The sequence below is a fragment of the Musca autumnalis genome, unplaced genomic scaffold (assembly GCF_047663935.1).
Source record: "Musca autumnalis isolate F117 unplaced genomic scaffold, ASM4766393v1 scaffold_5, whole genome shotgun sequence".
In the NCBI taxonomy this organism is placed as follows: Eukaryota; Metazoa; Arthropoda; class Insecta; order Diptera; family Muscidae; genus Musca; species Musca autumnalis.
Window position 1 is genome coordinate 79,495,246 of NW_027412088.1, and position 17,207 is coordinate 79,512,452.

The 17,207-nt window shown below is 35.0% G+C and overlaps 1 protein-coding gene across 1 annotated transcript; it reads right to left on the reverse strand.

Annotated features, from left to right (window-relative positions):
* Positions 1-3,679: 3,679 nt before the first annotated feature.
* On the reverse strand, positions 3,680-12,334 carry Golgin245 (golgin subfamily A member Golgin-245). The gene is made up of 8 exons (XM_073991690.1): positions 12,083-12,334; positions 11,693-11,786; positions 11,447-11,622; positions 11,082-11,285; positions 5,675-9,829; positions 5,514-5,585; positions 3,916-4,038; positions 3,680-3,837 (listed from the first exon to the last, which is right to left on the reverse strand). Exons 1-8 carry the CDS (start codon positions 12,158-12,160, stop codon positions 3,820-3,822), a joined length of 4,920 nt encoding a protein of 1,639 aa, XP_073847791.1. The 5' UTR covers positions 12,161-12,334; the 3' UTR covers positions 3,680-3,819.
* Positions 12,335-17,207: the final 4,873 nt, after the last annotated feature.

The following is a 17,207-nucleotide window of genomic DNA, read 5'->3' on the forward strand; positions in this document are numbered from 1 at the left end:
CAATTCCATAGGTAAAACGTCAAATGAAATCCAGATGAGATTTCATTTGACGTTTGAGCTATGGAATTGACAGTTGAAATCGAGTGGATTTCGTAAATGTAAACTTAGCATAAGCCCACCTGATTGTTATGTTTGTTGTCAAAAACATTCTCGTGATTTAAAATACAAAGAAACTCAAATCCGAATAATATAAAATCTATTATGTTTATTGTCAAATTTTGTTAACAGAACTCTGAATCGCCGACGTTCTATAGGCCTTGAGTACAACCAAGGCCTGCCTACAAAATTGTACAAACTTTTGAGTTATCGAGCAGGCCTTATGTTGTTGGGGAAATTACAACAAAAGTAATTTGTTAATAAAGTAGATTTGACTTTTCATATTCGAACAGCTGGTAAGACACCACTACCTTGGTAATTGTGCCATGGTATGTGTAATATAAATTAAAACTATCCAATGTTTTTCACAGCCGCTTTAAGCATGGCATACACTATCAAATTGGCTTGTCCATCCGATTAACTCCTTCTGTACGTGTGTGCTTGATAAGTGTGTAGCAAAGCATTCAATCAGCCTTCAATCTGCAACCGAAATCTTCAAATTTTCCTCTAAAAAACGAATGAATGTTATTTCTTCCCAAACACAATGTTTTCTTTTTTCAAAATTTCTTTTTGACAATTTTGAAAATAAACCATATTCATCGGATTGATTGGGTTTCATTTTGAAAATCAAAACTATTTTGATTTTCCTCAATCCATAAAATACACACACACATTCTCTTAGTCCCAATTTACATTGGGCGAGTTTACTTGCGGCAATTGTCATTTTGTAGGAGAGAGAGGTGAGGCATATGGTAACCCTTTGCCTCTCAGCACCCTCTCTCACCTGCAAACTGACAATTGCCGCAAGTAAACTCGCCTAATGTAAATTGGGACATATTTTGAAAAATGTACACATACTACTACAAATGTTGACATCAAAATTTGATAGTGTATGGGGCGCTTTAAATTTGAAAATTCCAAAAAAGAAAAGCACAAAAATGTAAACAATAATCAGCTGTTTTCCATGGTTATGGTACAAACCCAATTGGTTCTTTATGGATACAGTTATGGCTGACATTATAGCTTCGTTCCCGTACTTTTTAATGGTAAAACTCGTAAAAGAGAGAACTGCAAAAAATTTGTTCTCACACACAAGTTTTTTGAAATAGTTCGGGAACGGAAAAATGGAAAATACGTGAAAAACAGGAACAAATGTCAAAGTCGGCGTATCAGCCAATCAGACGCCGGCAACCATGTTACTATTTTTTTACTCGCCCAAATTTGTCGTGTAAAAAGTTTTTAAAGAGAGCGTCATTCAGCGCCATTTTTGTTTAAAGAGAAGTGAACATTTTACAACTTTTTTGTGTACGGGAACGCTTTTTCGAGTAAAATGTGTAAAAGTCGTAAAAATTGTAAAAACTTTTTAGTTCTGGAACACAGCTTATGTTATGTCACTACTAATTGAATACCATGGTACAAATACACAGGTAGCCGCATCGGCAATTGTTGGCAACATAAGATGTCAAAATTTGACATAAATTCAATGCAATTGACACATTATGTTACCATCAGCTGGCATGATAATGCTATCTGTATTATTGTACCATGTTGAATACATTGATTTTCACAGGTTTGGTTTGATCAGCTGATTGATATGGCCTTATGATAATAGGTCTGTAAGATAACTCAAAAGTTTGTACAAATTTGTACAAACTTTTACAAAATGCTGTTCGATAACAAAATTGTTCAGTACAAGAGAAATGAGAAGTACTTGCAATTCGTTGCAAGAACTTGCAAATACTTTTTACTTGCGAAGTTATCGAACAGGTCTTATGACATGACTAATTCTACCTTTAAGCTGGAAACACATACAACGTTTGAGTAAAGTTTTGTGTCGTTTTGGTCGTTTTTACACTGTTGGGCATGATGCCGAAAAATTCAAATTCATTTGAAATATATGCCGACAAACAGATAAACGCTGGACTTTGGTGTCGTCGTCGCCCTGTTGTTGTTGTTTTTTTCTCGACGTCCAACGCAAAACTTTAATCAAACGTTGTATCTGTTTTCAGCTTTACTTACACCGACAGTTACGTCTCGCACAGGGTGATTAGAAAAAAAAAACTAATAAAAATGAATTTGAATTACTGGTAATGCAACGAAGGCATGAAGGAACAATTGCCTAGTTATTCCCTAGTTAAAACTTTCTTTACCAAAAACAGTGTTATCGAAAATGATAGGTGCTGATTGTAGTGTTACCAGATGTGATAAACGAAACGGTTGGTGTATTATGCACATATTTACATATTTGCACTGTTCCAGACTCGCAAAAATCGACTAATTTTCACTATTTATTTCGTCATCACAATGAAAAAAGTTTTTTCGGAAAAATAATAGTAGATTCTTCATACTCACCTTTGGTCTGTTCCAGAACTGCAAGAATCTGCTAATTTCTGGTCCATTGTGTTTAACCTGGATAATTTTAAAGATGATGCCAGAGTTTTTAAAGGTAATTAGTTATTCGGGTATGTTCTGAGACACACTTCACCTCTCACTTCACGCCTCAAGCATTTTGTTTACGCATTTACTCCTATTTTTGCGAATTTTTTGGGGCTAAGATTCATTTGGGTATTTAAAAAGAAGAAAACATCATAGTCCGTCCATAAAATACTCGAAAAATAAGAAACAATTAGGGATAATTAGTCAAACTTAATTAGAGAGACGAGGCGTATTAACCCTCTCCCCAGTGACATTGCCGAATATATTTGACATTTAGCAATGTTTTTATATGGGCAGAAATTATTTTTGACACTTAAAGGATTACGATTTTATAGAAGGCAAATAGGAACATTTTTCTGTATATAATTGTTTATTTTTAGAAATCAAATGAAATTATTGCTTCTTAACATAATTAAAACTTTTGCTTGTGTATGATATATTAGGTATATACAGGAGGGGAAATATAAAACAAATTCCAAATATTACAACGAACTTGTTATAGATATTTTATGTATGTATTTTTAAGTATAATACAATAATTTATGGCATTTACTGGACATTTTGTAATGTGTTATCTTTTTGATTATTTAACAATAAGGGATTGCACAGTGTTGTATTTATAAATTTAACATTCAAAGGAATAAAGCATATTATGATTGAAGTTGTTGGCAGTTAATATGAAAATTAAATTTTCAAATAAAATTATGGACATCACTTTGAAAAATAAAAAAATAAATATTTCTTTTGAATATTTTTAAAGCCAACTGGAAATTGTTTAGCATTCTTTAAAAGAAACGAATATTGTTATAAATTATAATGTAAGCCTTGATATTATGAAATATTTATAAAATGCAATACTATTACTAAAATACATATACTTATCGTTTTTTACAATTAATATATTTTTTTTTTCGATTGTTTTTTACATTTACTATAAATTATAAAGGTTTTTGTCTGCGGCTATCGTACAAAATTTCGTGTTTTGTTACATAAGAAAGCATTTTAGGTTTTATTTGTGTAGGCTATAATTTTTATTATTGTTGCTTTACTTTGTTGTTGATTTTCAGTAAAAGGTACTTTATGTGTTACTTAGTTAACATAATTACTATTATTTTTTCTTTCTTATTGCTTAAAACCTATAAAAATTGTTAATAATAATTTATACTATACATATATTAAGGTATATAATTATATACTAATAATTTTATTACATGTTAATTTTTTTATATTACTATATTTTTTTATATGCTACTGCTACCATATGTAGTAACTTTTCTCATTTTCTTGCTATAGAATTTTACTAAGCTGTAAAATGTGGTGTGAAGAAAGAGTAAAGTAAGAAAATTATTTTGTAGAAAAGGAAGATAATGTGACAATACTTACCAGTGACCGCCTCTGGTGTTCTTTTTCCAAAGCAACTTGTGTCTGCTGTGGTGAAAATTTCAAAACTGCGGAAATTACTTTAACCAAAGTTTCATTATTGCCATTTGCTGAGCCGGTAAGATACTAAAAAATAGATTTTTTTAATAAAATATATTTAAAAAGGTGTACAACACGCCTTTTTCTTTATAGAATTGCTCCTAACAGTCCCTTTTAAGCTTTTCAGGACGACCTTTTATTATTTATGAGGTGGTAGATTCACCAGTTATGTATTCTTAACACAGTGGTTCAGAATCGTTTTTTCCTCGTCAAAATTTTTGAACGGATACAGAAATGTTAATAATTCTTTTTTTGTTCACATTCGTTCTAGGCAAGGCCTACAGAAGGTCGGCCATTCAGAATTCTGTTGACAACTTTTGACAAAAAACATAATAGATTTTTCATTATTGTGATTTGAGTTTCTTTGTATTTTAACCCTACGATCCATAACCAGGTACCCGGGTACTTTTTTGAACTTTAAAGTGCTGCTATTCCTTTATTATTGAAGATATCAACATGAAACTCTGGATCATCAGAGATTTCGGCTAAACTTAGAGACTGGATAAAAGTTTATCAAATTTGGTTAAATATATTAACTAAAAAATTAGTTTAAAGTTTTTGTATCCGGGGGTCCATAACCAGGTACCCGGGTACTTTTTGAACTTTAATGTGCTGCTGTACCTTTATTATTGAAGGTATCAACATGAAACTCCGGATCATCAGATATTTCGGCTAAACTTAGAGACTGGAAAAAAGTTAATCAAATTTGGTTAAATATATTAACTAAAAAATGACTTTAAAGTTTATGTATACGGGGGTACATGACCAGGGTACCCGGGTACACAAATAAAAAAACCCAACATTTTCTACATAAAAACACAAAACCAGTCCTTTTTTTGTGAGCCTTTCTAGCCTAGAAAATGCTCATAGAAACCAATTTTATCTAACAAACATGAAATTTGTACAGTAGAGATGTAAAAACTAAGCGATTTTAATAATTTGTACATATAAATATTATTTTATTTGAATGTAAACGAAAAGACTTCACTTGGGTACCCGGGTACCCTGGTTATGGACTCCCGTTCGTCCAGGTGGTTATGGATCGTAGGGTTAAATCACAATAATGTTTTTGACAACAAACATAATAATCAGGCGGGCTTATTGGCCGACCTTGTATAGGCCTTGTATAAGAATTAAAGATCAATGTTAGTCCATATTTATATTAGGCAATTTTCCTTGCGGCAACTGTCAGTTTGATGTAGAGAGAGGTGAGGCATATGGTAACCCTTTGCCTCTCAACACCCTCTCTCCCCTACAAACTGATAATTGCCGTAAGGATCTTAAATGCTGAAACCACGATAGATGTAAGTGTCCACTTGCGTTGAATTTCGGACCATAACAAATCCTGGGCCTTGCTTAATGATCCACCTTCCTAACAACGACATATCAGTCTACAAAGATCTTCATTGTTACTAAAGATTTGTTAAAATTCCCTTAAAACTTTTTCACATTTGTTTTTTTTTTTAAGTTATCGTGTAAATTTTCTTGTGGTCTATATTTACCTGGAACATAATATTCTTTAAGTACTCAAATTCTGTATTAGCTGCAATACCCTCGTTATGTTGCATGGATACCTAAAGAATGTAGACAAATAGAACAGAGAAATATACACGAAATTAGAAACAAAATATTAGCCATCACATTTCTCTTCCTCTTATCTTACCAATGTTTCATCCAATTGCCTTGATAATTTGGCATTTTGTAATTTTAGACGTTCATTTGATTGTTCCAAAATGAGATAATTTTCACATTTTTGTTCCAGGAATAGATTACGATTCGAGACATCTTGGACTTCGGCCATAATAGTTTTTAACTTGGTCTCCAGTTCTTTTTTCTCAGCATCGGAGTCGGATGAGGAGGAGCCATTTGAAATGACATTATTATTGGCCGTGGAGGAGGTTGCGGCATTGGTATCGACATGCATATCTATACCAAACATTTTTTGAGCCTGTAATGTTGCCTTGATACGTTCCAAATCCATGATACGCTCTGACATTTGGGTGTTGGTGGCTTGTAAATCTTCCATTTCTTGTTGTAAATTGGATATTTCTGTTGACGACTTATGCTTTAGATCTTCCAATTCTCGTTGTAGGGTGTCGTTAAGTTTACGCAAATGTTCCGCATCTGTAGGAAGATTATTCGTTGGTAATTCATTGTTTTGTTGTTGTGAAGTTTTTTGAATGGTATTTTCACGTTCCTCCAATTCAATTTTGAGAGATTTCAATTCTTCCTCCAATTTTTGTTTTCCTTGTAGCTCTGTCTCGAGTTGTTTCAAATCATTTTGTAGCTTTTCATGGTCCTCCACAGCGTTTTGTAAGTCCTTCTTCAATTGCTCATTAAGAGTTTGTAGTTCTTGTTCCTTAACAGCGGATGAGGATTTGTAATGTTCATATTCCTGGTTCAAGATGTCCTTTGAAGTTTCCAGTTCCTTAAGTTTATTTTGTGTGGCAAGTAATTCCGTTTGAACCGTATCATCTTGTTCGGTTATGTACTTGATGTGATCCAATTGACGTTGTAATTCTGTTTGCACCTTTTCCAAATCATTCTGTAGTTTTTTGGTTTCAGCTTCGGCCTCTTTGCATTGTTTTTCTTTGGCCAACATATCAATTTCATGTTGTTCGGCATTCTCTTTAAGTACATACAACTCACATTGCAGAGATTTTAGTTTATCTTTGAGTTCTTGGGTATCTGAGTCCTTTAATTTGACATTGTCTTGATACTGGGCAAGTTCAGTTTCTAATTGTTTAACATGTTTATTAAGGAATTCACATTCCAGCTGTAATTGTTCCGTATTAGAGGCTTGAGAATTTAATTTGTTTACATGTTCCTGCAGTTTTTCCATTTCCTCAATATTCGAGGAGTATTTCCTTTGTAATTCTTCCAGTTGTTTTTGTGATGCTGCTACAAGTTGTAAAAGTTTGTCTTTTTCCTGGCCTTCCTGCTGTAGTTTGCTGATGATTTCTTGCAACTCCAAGTTTTTGGTTTCTAATTGTGATTCAAGATTTTGTTTGAGGGATTCATATTCGTTTTCTTTGGATTTTGCAAGATTTAGTTCTGCTAATTGTTGCTCTTGTTGTGTTTGCAGTTCTTGCAATTGTTTGAAGAGTCCATCATTTTTATTTTGTAAATCCTTTAGCTTCTCGTTCAATTGTTCATTGCTGTTTTGTAGGGCCTTGGATTCCTCAAGTTTTTGGGTTAACTGCTCTAAATTCTTGTGATTTTCATTTAGCTCTACTTGCAGGAAGGAATTTTGTTCCTTAAGCATTACAATTTCTTCTTTTTGTTGTTCTAATTTTTGGTTAGTGGACTCGTAATCATTTAATCTAGCTTCCAAATCTTGTTTATTCTTTTCCATTTCTTTGTGAGCCTCTTTTAAGTCATTTACTTGCTTTTCAAGTTCTCCAAAGGCAACTTCTTTTTCACTGAGTTTCTCTTTAAGATTTATCAGTTCATTTTGTTGTTCATTTAATGCTTGGATTTCTTGCTTAAGATTGTTTCTTTCCTCTTCCAGTAGTTCCTTGTGTTTCCTTTCTTCCTCCAAGTCTTGCTTAGTACTTTCATAAGCCGCGCTCATTTCCCTTAACTCCTCAACTTGTTTCTGCAACTCCTTCAAAGCTGTTTGTTTTTCGTTTAACCTCTCACTAAGTCCATGGGTTTCATTTTGTTGGTCCGCAAGATGTTGTAATTGATTATTGAGACTTGCTTGTTCCTTCTCCAATTGTTCCCTTAGTTTCTTCTCTTCACTCAAGGCCTGGTCCTTACTCTCCACTTCTTTTGTCATTTCCAGCACTTTGTGTTGAGTCTCTTGCAAAACTTTTTGTTTTTCTTCCAACTGTTTCAGTTTTTCTTCCATTTCAATTCTAAGATCACCCAATTCTTGTTGCAAACAATCTCTATTATCCTCCAGAATGACTTTTTCCTTTTCCAAGGCATCATATTTATCTTGAAGATTACGGTAGTCGTGATCATTTAGCTCCTGATTGTTGTGCAGCCGCGAATTTTCGTGTAAAACTTCTTGCATTTTTTCATTGAGTTTTTGCAGAGAATTCTCTGTGGTCTGCAGTTTTAATCTTAACTCACTGATAAGGGCCTCCTCGGTTGCCGCCTGTTGTCTTTCCTTTTCGGCCAATAACATTTCTAAGCGATGGGTATTCTCTTCAAGTAAACAATTCTTTTCTGCCATTTGGGTGTGTTCACTTTCTACAGTTTGAAGTTTACTTTCCATTTCACGAAGTTTCATTTCAGCCTGCTCCAAGAGATCATGCCACTTTTCATTATCCTCCTCCGAGCTTTGTCTTTGTTGTTGCATATTTTCAATTCTTTCTTCGAGTAGACGTTTTTCGTTTTCCAATTCTTTGTGGGATTCCTGGACAATGCGCATTTGTTCCTCCATTTGGGTAATTTCACTAAGGATACCCGTTACTTGGGCCTTTAATTCGCTCTTTTCCTGTTCCGCTTCTTGTTCCCGCTGTGTTGAAGCTTCACGCAGAGCTTCAATAAGATTCTCTTGTTGCATTAAATCGCTTTTCAGTTTGTCAATTTCTTCAAACTGTTGTTGCATTTGGGTCATGTGGGATTCATGTTGTTTCTCAGATTTTGAGGACTTTTTCGTAAGTGTTTTTAGTTCTTTCTCCTTAGTGGCCAATTGTTCTTTGGTGGCTGCCAATTGTTCGTTGAATTCCGAGGTCATTTTTTCAAGTTGTTGTTTTAAATTTGTTATTGTCTCAGATTCGGTATTTGCATTTTGTTCCTCAGCCATTTTTAATTCAGTTTCCAATTGTTTTGTCTTTTCGAGAATTTCCTTTTCACAATTGTCCTTTTCCTCTAAAAGTTCCTTTAGTTTATTGGATTCTTCTAAAGCCTGCTTTAGTAAATCTTCTTTAGAGGCCATTTCATTTTTCAATTCTTCTATGGTTAGCAAACGTTGATTGAATTCCCTTTCACTCTCCTCTAGCCGTGCCTTTAGAATATCATTTTCATTTTTCGTGCGATTCAATTCGTTGTCCACCTCAGCCAAGGACACTTGATTCTGTTGATAACGTTGTACCATTTCATTTAGTTGTTGATTTTGTTGTTGCATTTCTTGCAACTTTTCTGCAGTTTCTTTTGTCTGTTGGGCCAATTTCTCTTCCAATGCTTTGGTGGATTTTTCTTTGTCATTTTGTTTTTCCTTTAACTCACTCAACATATGTTCTGTGGCGATGACTTTTGCTTCTAGTTCCTGCTTAGAGCCAAGAGTTTGTTTCAACTTTTCTTTTAATTCGTTTAGTTCCTCATTTGTGGCAGCTTTTTTAGTCATTTCTGTTTGCATTTGTTTCACTGTTTCAGAGAGTTTCTTGACTTCAGCTTCTTTATTCTCCAATTCTGAATGTATGGCTGCTTTAGTTTGGGCCAAAAGTAAAACATTTTCTTCTTCTTGTTTTTTAAGCAATTCTAATTTGCTGTTTAATTCTGAAATGTGTTGATCTCGTTCTTGTATTAATTTCTCATAACTTTCTAATCGTTCCTTAAACTCGTCATTGTTAGTAGAGGATGTCGTCTTCGAGTCGTCTTTGCTTTTATTGGCTTCTTCGTTGTCTCCTAAATCGATTAATTGCTCGTTTGCTACCTGGCCCGATAATGCAGCAGCTATATTATCAGGATTTTCCCCCAGCAATTTCAATTTGGTTTGATAAGCTTGCATTTTACATTGCATATCATCGATTTCCATGCGTAAAGCTTCTTCCAAATGGGCTTTGGCTTGTTGTTCCAAGGAGCATTGTTCACGCAATTCATTGATACGACGTATGGCCTTTTCTTGGGTTTCCACTAATACAGACTGTAATGAGAAATAAAAAGGTAAAGAAAATAAATATTTTAGAAGGATTAATGGATTGGGAGGAAAAGTGAAAACGATTTAAAGGAAAACTAAACTGACAAATTAGCATGTAAAAAGTTAATTTTAGCGGACCCAACCAAAGACGTTTCAGCGACTACAGTCGTCTAAAAACTGCCCTCGACCTCAGTAGAAAGCGCTATGATCTACCGTTCTTTTATTACAAGAGCTGAATTAGAGACTATGTCTGATAGGTACTCTCTTAACGGCTCTCTTATAACGTCCAAGATTGCCAAGTCGAAGTCAATGTGTAACATTGAACACCAACCGCTTAATGTTACTCCAGACCTGGATTTCGGTGACTATAGTTGGATGCCGCAGCCATTTTTGCCTCGCCACTCCAACTTTGAAGGTCATGAGGATTATTTGTAACACGCCTGGGTGGGATCCAATCCAGCCTATTATGATTTGTCTTATGTACCTCAAGTCTGATTGGGACGGTTTCTCTAAAACCTAAAATTAACGCCATTATTATCTTCAATCTATCATCCTCTTGACAGGAGGTCTTCTATGGATAAAAAAAAGTGTTGTATTCATAGAAGACCTCTAGGGTGTTTTCTATTCATAGGAAGCATTTTGGAGATATTCTATCATGGAAGGCCTTTGGGATATCTTCCATCTATAGAAGCCCTTTAGGAGGCCTTCTACCCATCGGAGACCCTTAAGGCGTCTTCTATTGATAGTAGACCTTTGGAACGTCTTCTATTCTTAGAATACCTTTAAGAGATCTTCTATCCATAGAAAACCTTTGGGAGGTAATCAATCCATAGAAGACCCATACAAGATCTTTAAAGAGTATTTAATCGATAGAAGACCTTTGATAAGACCTCTCGAAGGTCTTCTATTTAATAATAGACCTTAAGTAAATCTCATATCAATGCATGTGTGTCTGCCGTTTTCTACTAGAAGAATGGCCTCCAGTAAAAACTAGCAGCAATCTCCACGTCCCTTTGTTTCAATGATTTGTCACAATATAATGTGAATTTTATTGTAAAAATCATCATAAAGAAGTGTTGCCTGTAATGCATATAACAAAAACAAATCACAACAACAACTAATTATGTTTCTTATCTGCTTTCACAACTATTACCTAAAGTAGGTGTTATTTTCTTATCAATATGCCCTATATTTACGCGCTTTTTGAATGAGTAACTGTAAAAATAAACAAATAAAAAGTAAAAAATTAAAAGCATACCCTTGCCTTGGTACTATCCCGCTCCAAATCCTTATACTTTTTCGCCAAATCTGTGTAACGACATCGATATTTGTGATAGCGATCCAATGATTTGCGATAGGCATCAAACAATTGTTCCTTTGTTATGACATCCAATTTAGCCGTGGATGCCGCATCACCCATTTCACTGCCGGATTCATCCAAATCCGATTGGAAATTGTAAACCTAGAAAAGATAATGGATTCGTTGAATGTGATGTACCAAATGAAGGGGGCAGGATTATTAGGTATTAGGGATTATACAAATATTTTATCACTTTTTTCTCTACAATTAAATTAGCACAACATTCATTGATGACGATTCTAAAAAAATAACCCGAATCTTACCGATCCAGCATCCCAATTGGGTAAACGAAATGAAATATCTGATTGGATAGATGAATTGGAAAGTTTTCGTGTTCTTGGTATAGCACCTCCATTTTGTGGTGGTGTTGTTGGATTCCTGCCACGTATTGCACCAGCTGGTAATTTTAACGGTTTATAAGGAGAATTTTGTGGTGTATCTAAAATTCAAAAAATAAATAGATTATTATTTATAACAAACACACCACGCCCTCAACCCCGCCCTCTTACCTTCTTCTGTAATGCTGAAAAAGTTTTCATTTGTGGGATTATTCGTAGTATTGGTTTCGGTAGTAGTACTAGAGGACGCAGATGATGTTGTTGCCTACAAAGAAAAAAAAACAGAAATAAAACAAAATGTGTAAATAAAAAGGAAACACACAACAATAGATACGGGGATATGGGGATTACTATGATATTTATAGCACAAACTGCGTTCCCATTTTGCCATTTTGACAAATTTAACAGAAATGTCCATTGCCTATACGGCCTATATGGAGTTGTTTTGATATTTGGTCATTTTCTCTTGTCTGTGTCTGTTATGGTTTATGAGGTCGCTAAAGATGATGATGTTGTTGGAAAAATGTTTGTGGATGTTGGGAGGGGGAAGTGGTACATTACCTGATTTGATTGTGTGAAAAATTTCGATGGTGAAGCCTTTACTTCTTCGATCAACTTATTCTTTAAATTCGCAAACATGTCGTTTATCAATTACTCGCGTTTATAATATTAATTTATTTAGATCTTTAAAATATGTTTACTTCACATTCGATACGTGTAAATTAATTTTTTTCCTGAAGAAAGAAAAAAATTGACAGCGAATGGCAGCAAAAGAAGACAAACAAGTATAGGGTTTTAGAAAATAGAATAAAACATAGGGATCCATAGATTATTTTTTGGAGAAATTAAGCTGAAACACATCCAACGTTTGATTAAAGCTGTAAACATATACAACGTTTGGGTAAAGTTTTGTGTCATTTTGGCCGTTTTTACAATGTTTGGCATGATGCCGAAAAATTCAAATTCATTTGAAATATATGCCGGCAATCAGATAAACGCTGGACTTTGGTATCGTCGTCGCCCTGTTGTTGTTGTTTTTTTCTCGACGCCCAACGCAAAACTTTAATCAAACGTTGTATCTGTTTTCAGCTTAAAGTTGTGTGTTGGGCGTTGAGAGAAAAAAACAACAACAGGACGACGCCGACACCAAAGTCCAGCGTTGATATGTTTGCCGGCATATATTTCATATGGATTTGAATTTTTCGGCATCATGCCGAACAGTGTAAAAACGGCAAAACGACAGAAAACTTAAAGCTGAAAACACATCCAACGTTTGAGTAAAGTTTTGTGTTGGACGTTGAAAAAACCACAACAGGGCGACGCCGACACCAAAGTCCAGCGTTGATATGTTTGCCGGCATATATTTCAAATGAATTTGAATTTTTCGGCATCATGCCGAACAGTGTAAAAACGGCCAAAATGACACAAAACTTTACCCAAACGTTGGATGTGTTTTCAGCTTTACCCAAACGTTGGATGTGATTTCAGCTTAAAGCGGGGTACACACAATCAGTTTTGACTGTCGATTTTTCTGGAAAAAGAATAAAGAATGGCCTAGACGAATTCGAACTAGATTGCCCTTAAGGCCTCGACACTAGGGATAGGTAAGTCGACTTTCAATTAATCGATTAATATACTTTTTGCAGTCAAAAGCATGGCACAATAATACAGGTACAGCGGCAAAAACAGCTGATTATCACACTAGTTGTCAAGTTGCATTATTGTGAATAAAATTACATACAAAAGGTAAACAAGCAATTCACAAGACTCGATTATTGTTATCGATGTAAAACCTTCTTATTCCACCATGGTCAAAAGTTCAGTTTTGACTGTCGATTTTTCGACAAAATATTTTGTGGTTGTCGGATGACTGACAAAAATGAACGGCCACACTGGCAAGCAACCGATTATTTGAGCAAAACTGACAGTCAAAACTGATCGTGTGTACCCCGCTTAAAAATCGCAGTCGACTTTTGTCTGGAGATAAAGCTGGAAACACATACAACGTTTGAGTAAAGTTTTGTGTCGTTTTGGCCGTTTTTACACTGTTGGGCATGATGCCGAAAAATTCAAATTCATTTGAAATATATGCCGACAAACAGATAAAGCTGTAAACAGATACAACGTTTGGGTAAAGTTTTGTGTCGTTTTGGCCGTTTTTACACTGTTGGGCATGATGCCGAAAAATTCAAATTCATTTGAAATATATGCCGGCAAACACATAAACGCTGGACTTTGGTATCGTCGTCGCCCTGTTGTTGTTGTTTTTTTCTCGACGCCCAACGCAAAACTTTAATCAAACGTTGTATCTGTTTTCAGCTTAAACGCTGGACTTTCGTATCGTCTTCGCCCTGTTGTTGTTGTTTTTTTCTCTACGCCCAACGCAAAACTTTAATCAAACGTTGTATCTGTTTTTAGCTTAATAGCCCGTTTCCACGGTACGTCGTTCGTTCTCTATTCGTTGTTCGACCCATAACTACGAATAAATTACTTATTTCCCCACACAAAATTCTATGAACGAACGACGATTTTTCAACGTTGTTCGATTAGAAATACTCTCTGAACGACGAATAAGTATGTCCCATCCCTAACAAATGAGAGAATTTATCGAAAAAAAATAATTATGACATGTCTAAATTCAAAATTGAAAAATTTGTTGAAAACACAAAAATTGATAGAAAAAAGGAAAAAGATGAATGAAAATTAATGAACTAAACATTTTATATAGATGCAGAAGGAAGATGATTGTGTTTCCTTTTTAATTCCACACACATTTCTTTTCCATTAGTTCAAAATCGCGTAAAAAATCAGAAACAAAAAGGAAACAAATAACTGAAAGTATGTCTACAAAAACATTGTTTTGGCATGTCTCTCTCTCTCTTTAATTTTGAAAATAGAAACATTTAAAAATATATTGCAAATACAAAATTATTTAGAATTTATGGAAAAAATGAATGAAATGTGTGTAGTTTAATATAGAAGATACATGTGAAGGAAGTCTATTGCTTTTCATATTCATTTAATGTATATTTTATGTATTTTCGGTTCAAATTTTCATGAAAACAAGGAAACAAAAATGAAGGAAATTTTTTTTATGTTTCTGTTTATTATGCTAAGTTTACATTTACGAAATCCACTCGATTTCATCTGTAAATTCCATAGCTCAAACGTCAAATGAAATCTCATCTGAAATCCATTGGATTTCATTTGACGTTTAACCTATGGATTTGACAGATGAAATCGATTGGATTTCGTAAATGTAAACATAGCATTACGAATGGTGTCGTGGAAACGTGTTAATTGGTGTAAGTTGTTCGACAGGCGAACAACGTAATTGAAACGCTCGTGTGAACATGACATAATCGATTATGCCCTAAAGTCCCGGTCCACACTAGAGTGAATTTCATTCCCCACTACAGCAATTTTATGACTTTACTCTACCATGGAGGTCGATATAGAGACGCATTATTTCATGCAATTTTTTCAATGAAATCACTCTAGTGTGGACCAGGACAAACACATCCAACGTTTGCGTAAAGAGCAGTAGACATTAGCTGTGTCTTTTTACGTGATAATTAATAATAATTATTACTAATGTTGCAGATTTTGACAGTTGTATAAAGGAAAAGTAGCAGAAAAAAATGTTTCAGCAACATTTAGTAAGTAAAAAGACACACCAATTGTCAGTTTTGAATGTCGATATTTCTCAAGTATCGATAACTGCCCAACCATCCAGCAACCACAAAACATTTTGTGGTTGCATCATGAATGACAAAAATGAACGGCCACACTAGCAAGCAACAACAAAGCTGTCATTCAAAACTGACAATGTGTACCAGCTTTTACTCAAACGTTGGACGTCCCCTATATAATTTGAGAGCATGCAACGAACTGATTCTGTCACGACTTTTAAGGTGTGAACAGAATGAAATACGCCGCTTTTTTCACGCTCAATTTCATGTAAAAGATTAAAGGCCAAGTACTACCTTGAATTAGGTAGTCTGTCTTGTGTAAACGCCAAGTATAGGTATGAACAGAATGAAATACGCCGCTTTTTCACGCTCAGTTTCAGACTCTTTAGCCTTCGGCACATACGGTCCGTTATGCGACGCGTTGTGCGTTGAAAACAACAACCACATGAAAAATGTGTAAGTGATGCCAAGTTTGTTATTGAAGTTTTCATGTGGTTGTTGTAACGCAACGCTGAACGCGCCGTATGTGCCGAGGGCTTTTCTGTGATTCCCAACGGCGATCATTTGAAAAATGTAAGAAAAAAATGTAAGCAATCACCCAATGATCGCCGTGGGGAATCACAGAAGATTAATCTAAGCGAACAATCTTCCAAAAATTTAAAAAATGTTGGCAGGGCTATTTCAAATAATAAATAAAAAAACATCAGTAGTGCGATTCTCTAAGTCCCGGTCCACACTAGCGTGAATTTCATTAAAAAATTTCATGAATTTAGGTGTTCTTTTTAATTCGAATTCCCCACTACAGCAATTTTATGATTTTACTCTACGTCTTGGATGCCACCGTGGTGCAATGGTATGCACGCCCGCCTTGCACGCAGAAGGTCGGGGGTTCGATTCCCCGGCCAAGCAACATCAAACATTTTTCAACGGTGGCAAAATACCCCTCAGTAATGTTGGCGACATTTCCTGAGTATTTCAGCCTTGAAAAACTTCTCCACAAGTGGTTTCTAAAGACACGCCGTTCGGACTCTGCGATAAACAGTAGGTCCCATTTCATTGAGCTAAATATGAATCGGGGTGCACTCATTGATATGAGAGAAGTCTCCCTTGTCCCGTATAGGATATTGTGGAACAATGTTTTTTTTTGTTTTGTTTACTCTACGTCTTGTGCCAGACTATGAAAATTTTCATGAAAATGTTTTGAGCTTATGGGTAAGAAGGGAGAAAGGAAGCTCCTTCACCTCCGCTCTCTCCTAAAAGCTAAAATATTTTCATGTGTTATTGTCAGTGTCTGGCACAAGAGTACCATGGAGGTCGATCTAGAGACGCACAATTTCATGCATTTTTTTTCAATGAAATCACTCTAGTGTGGACCGGGACTGACACATTTTTCGAGTTACCGACAAAAATCGTAAAATTAAAATTCTTATAAGTCCCGGTCCACACTAGCGTGAATTTCATTTAAAAATTTCATGAAATTATGTGTTCTTAAATCGAACTCCCCACTACAGCAATTTTATGATTTTACTCTACTATTTCAGTGAAATTACTGTAGCGTGGCCCGGGACTAATTTCAGTAATCAACGACATTTTTAATTTTTTTCGACAGGACAATTAAGCACATGTATTCACGCTCAATTTCATGTAAATGAATAAAGGCCAAGTACTACCTAATTCAAATGCGATTGCGGCATGAATTTCTCATTGTGTTCTCACCTTAATGAAAATGTTCATAGTCTGGAACAAGACGTAGTGCGGAACTCAAGGCCTGCGTACATAAGCTGTCTCGACTGTTTGCCTTGCTTTCCTACTTCATTTCTGACATAACAAAAATAAAAGAATAAAGAAGGCAGAGAAAATTTCGGACTGGATAAGCCTTTTCTTTTTTTTATTATTTTATCAGAATCAAGAAAGGTAAGCAGGCAATGCAGCTTATGTACGCAGACCTTTAATTCAAGAACGACTAATTTCATGAAATTATTTCATTCAGTGTG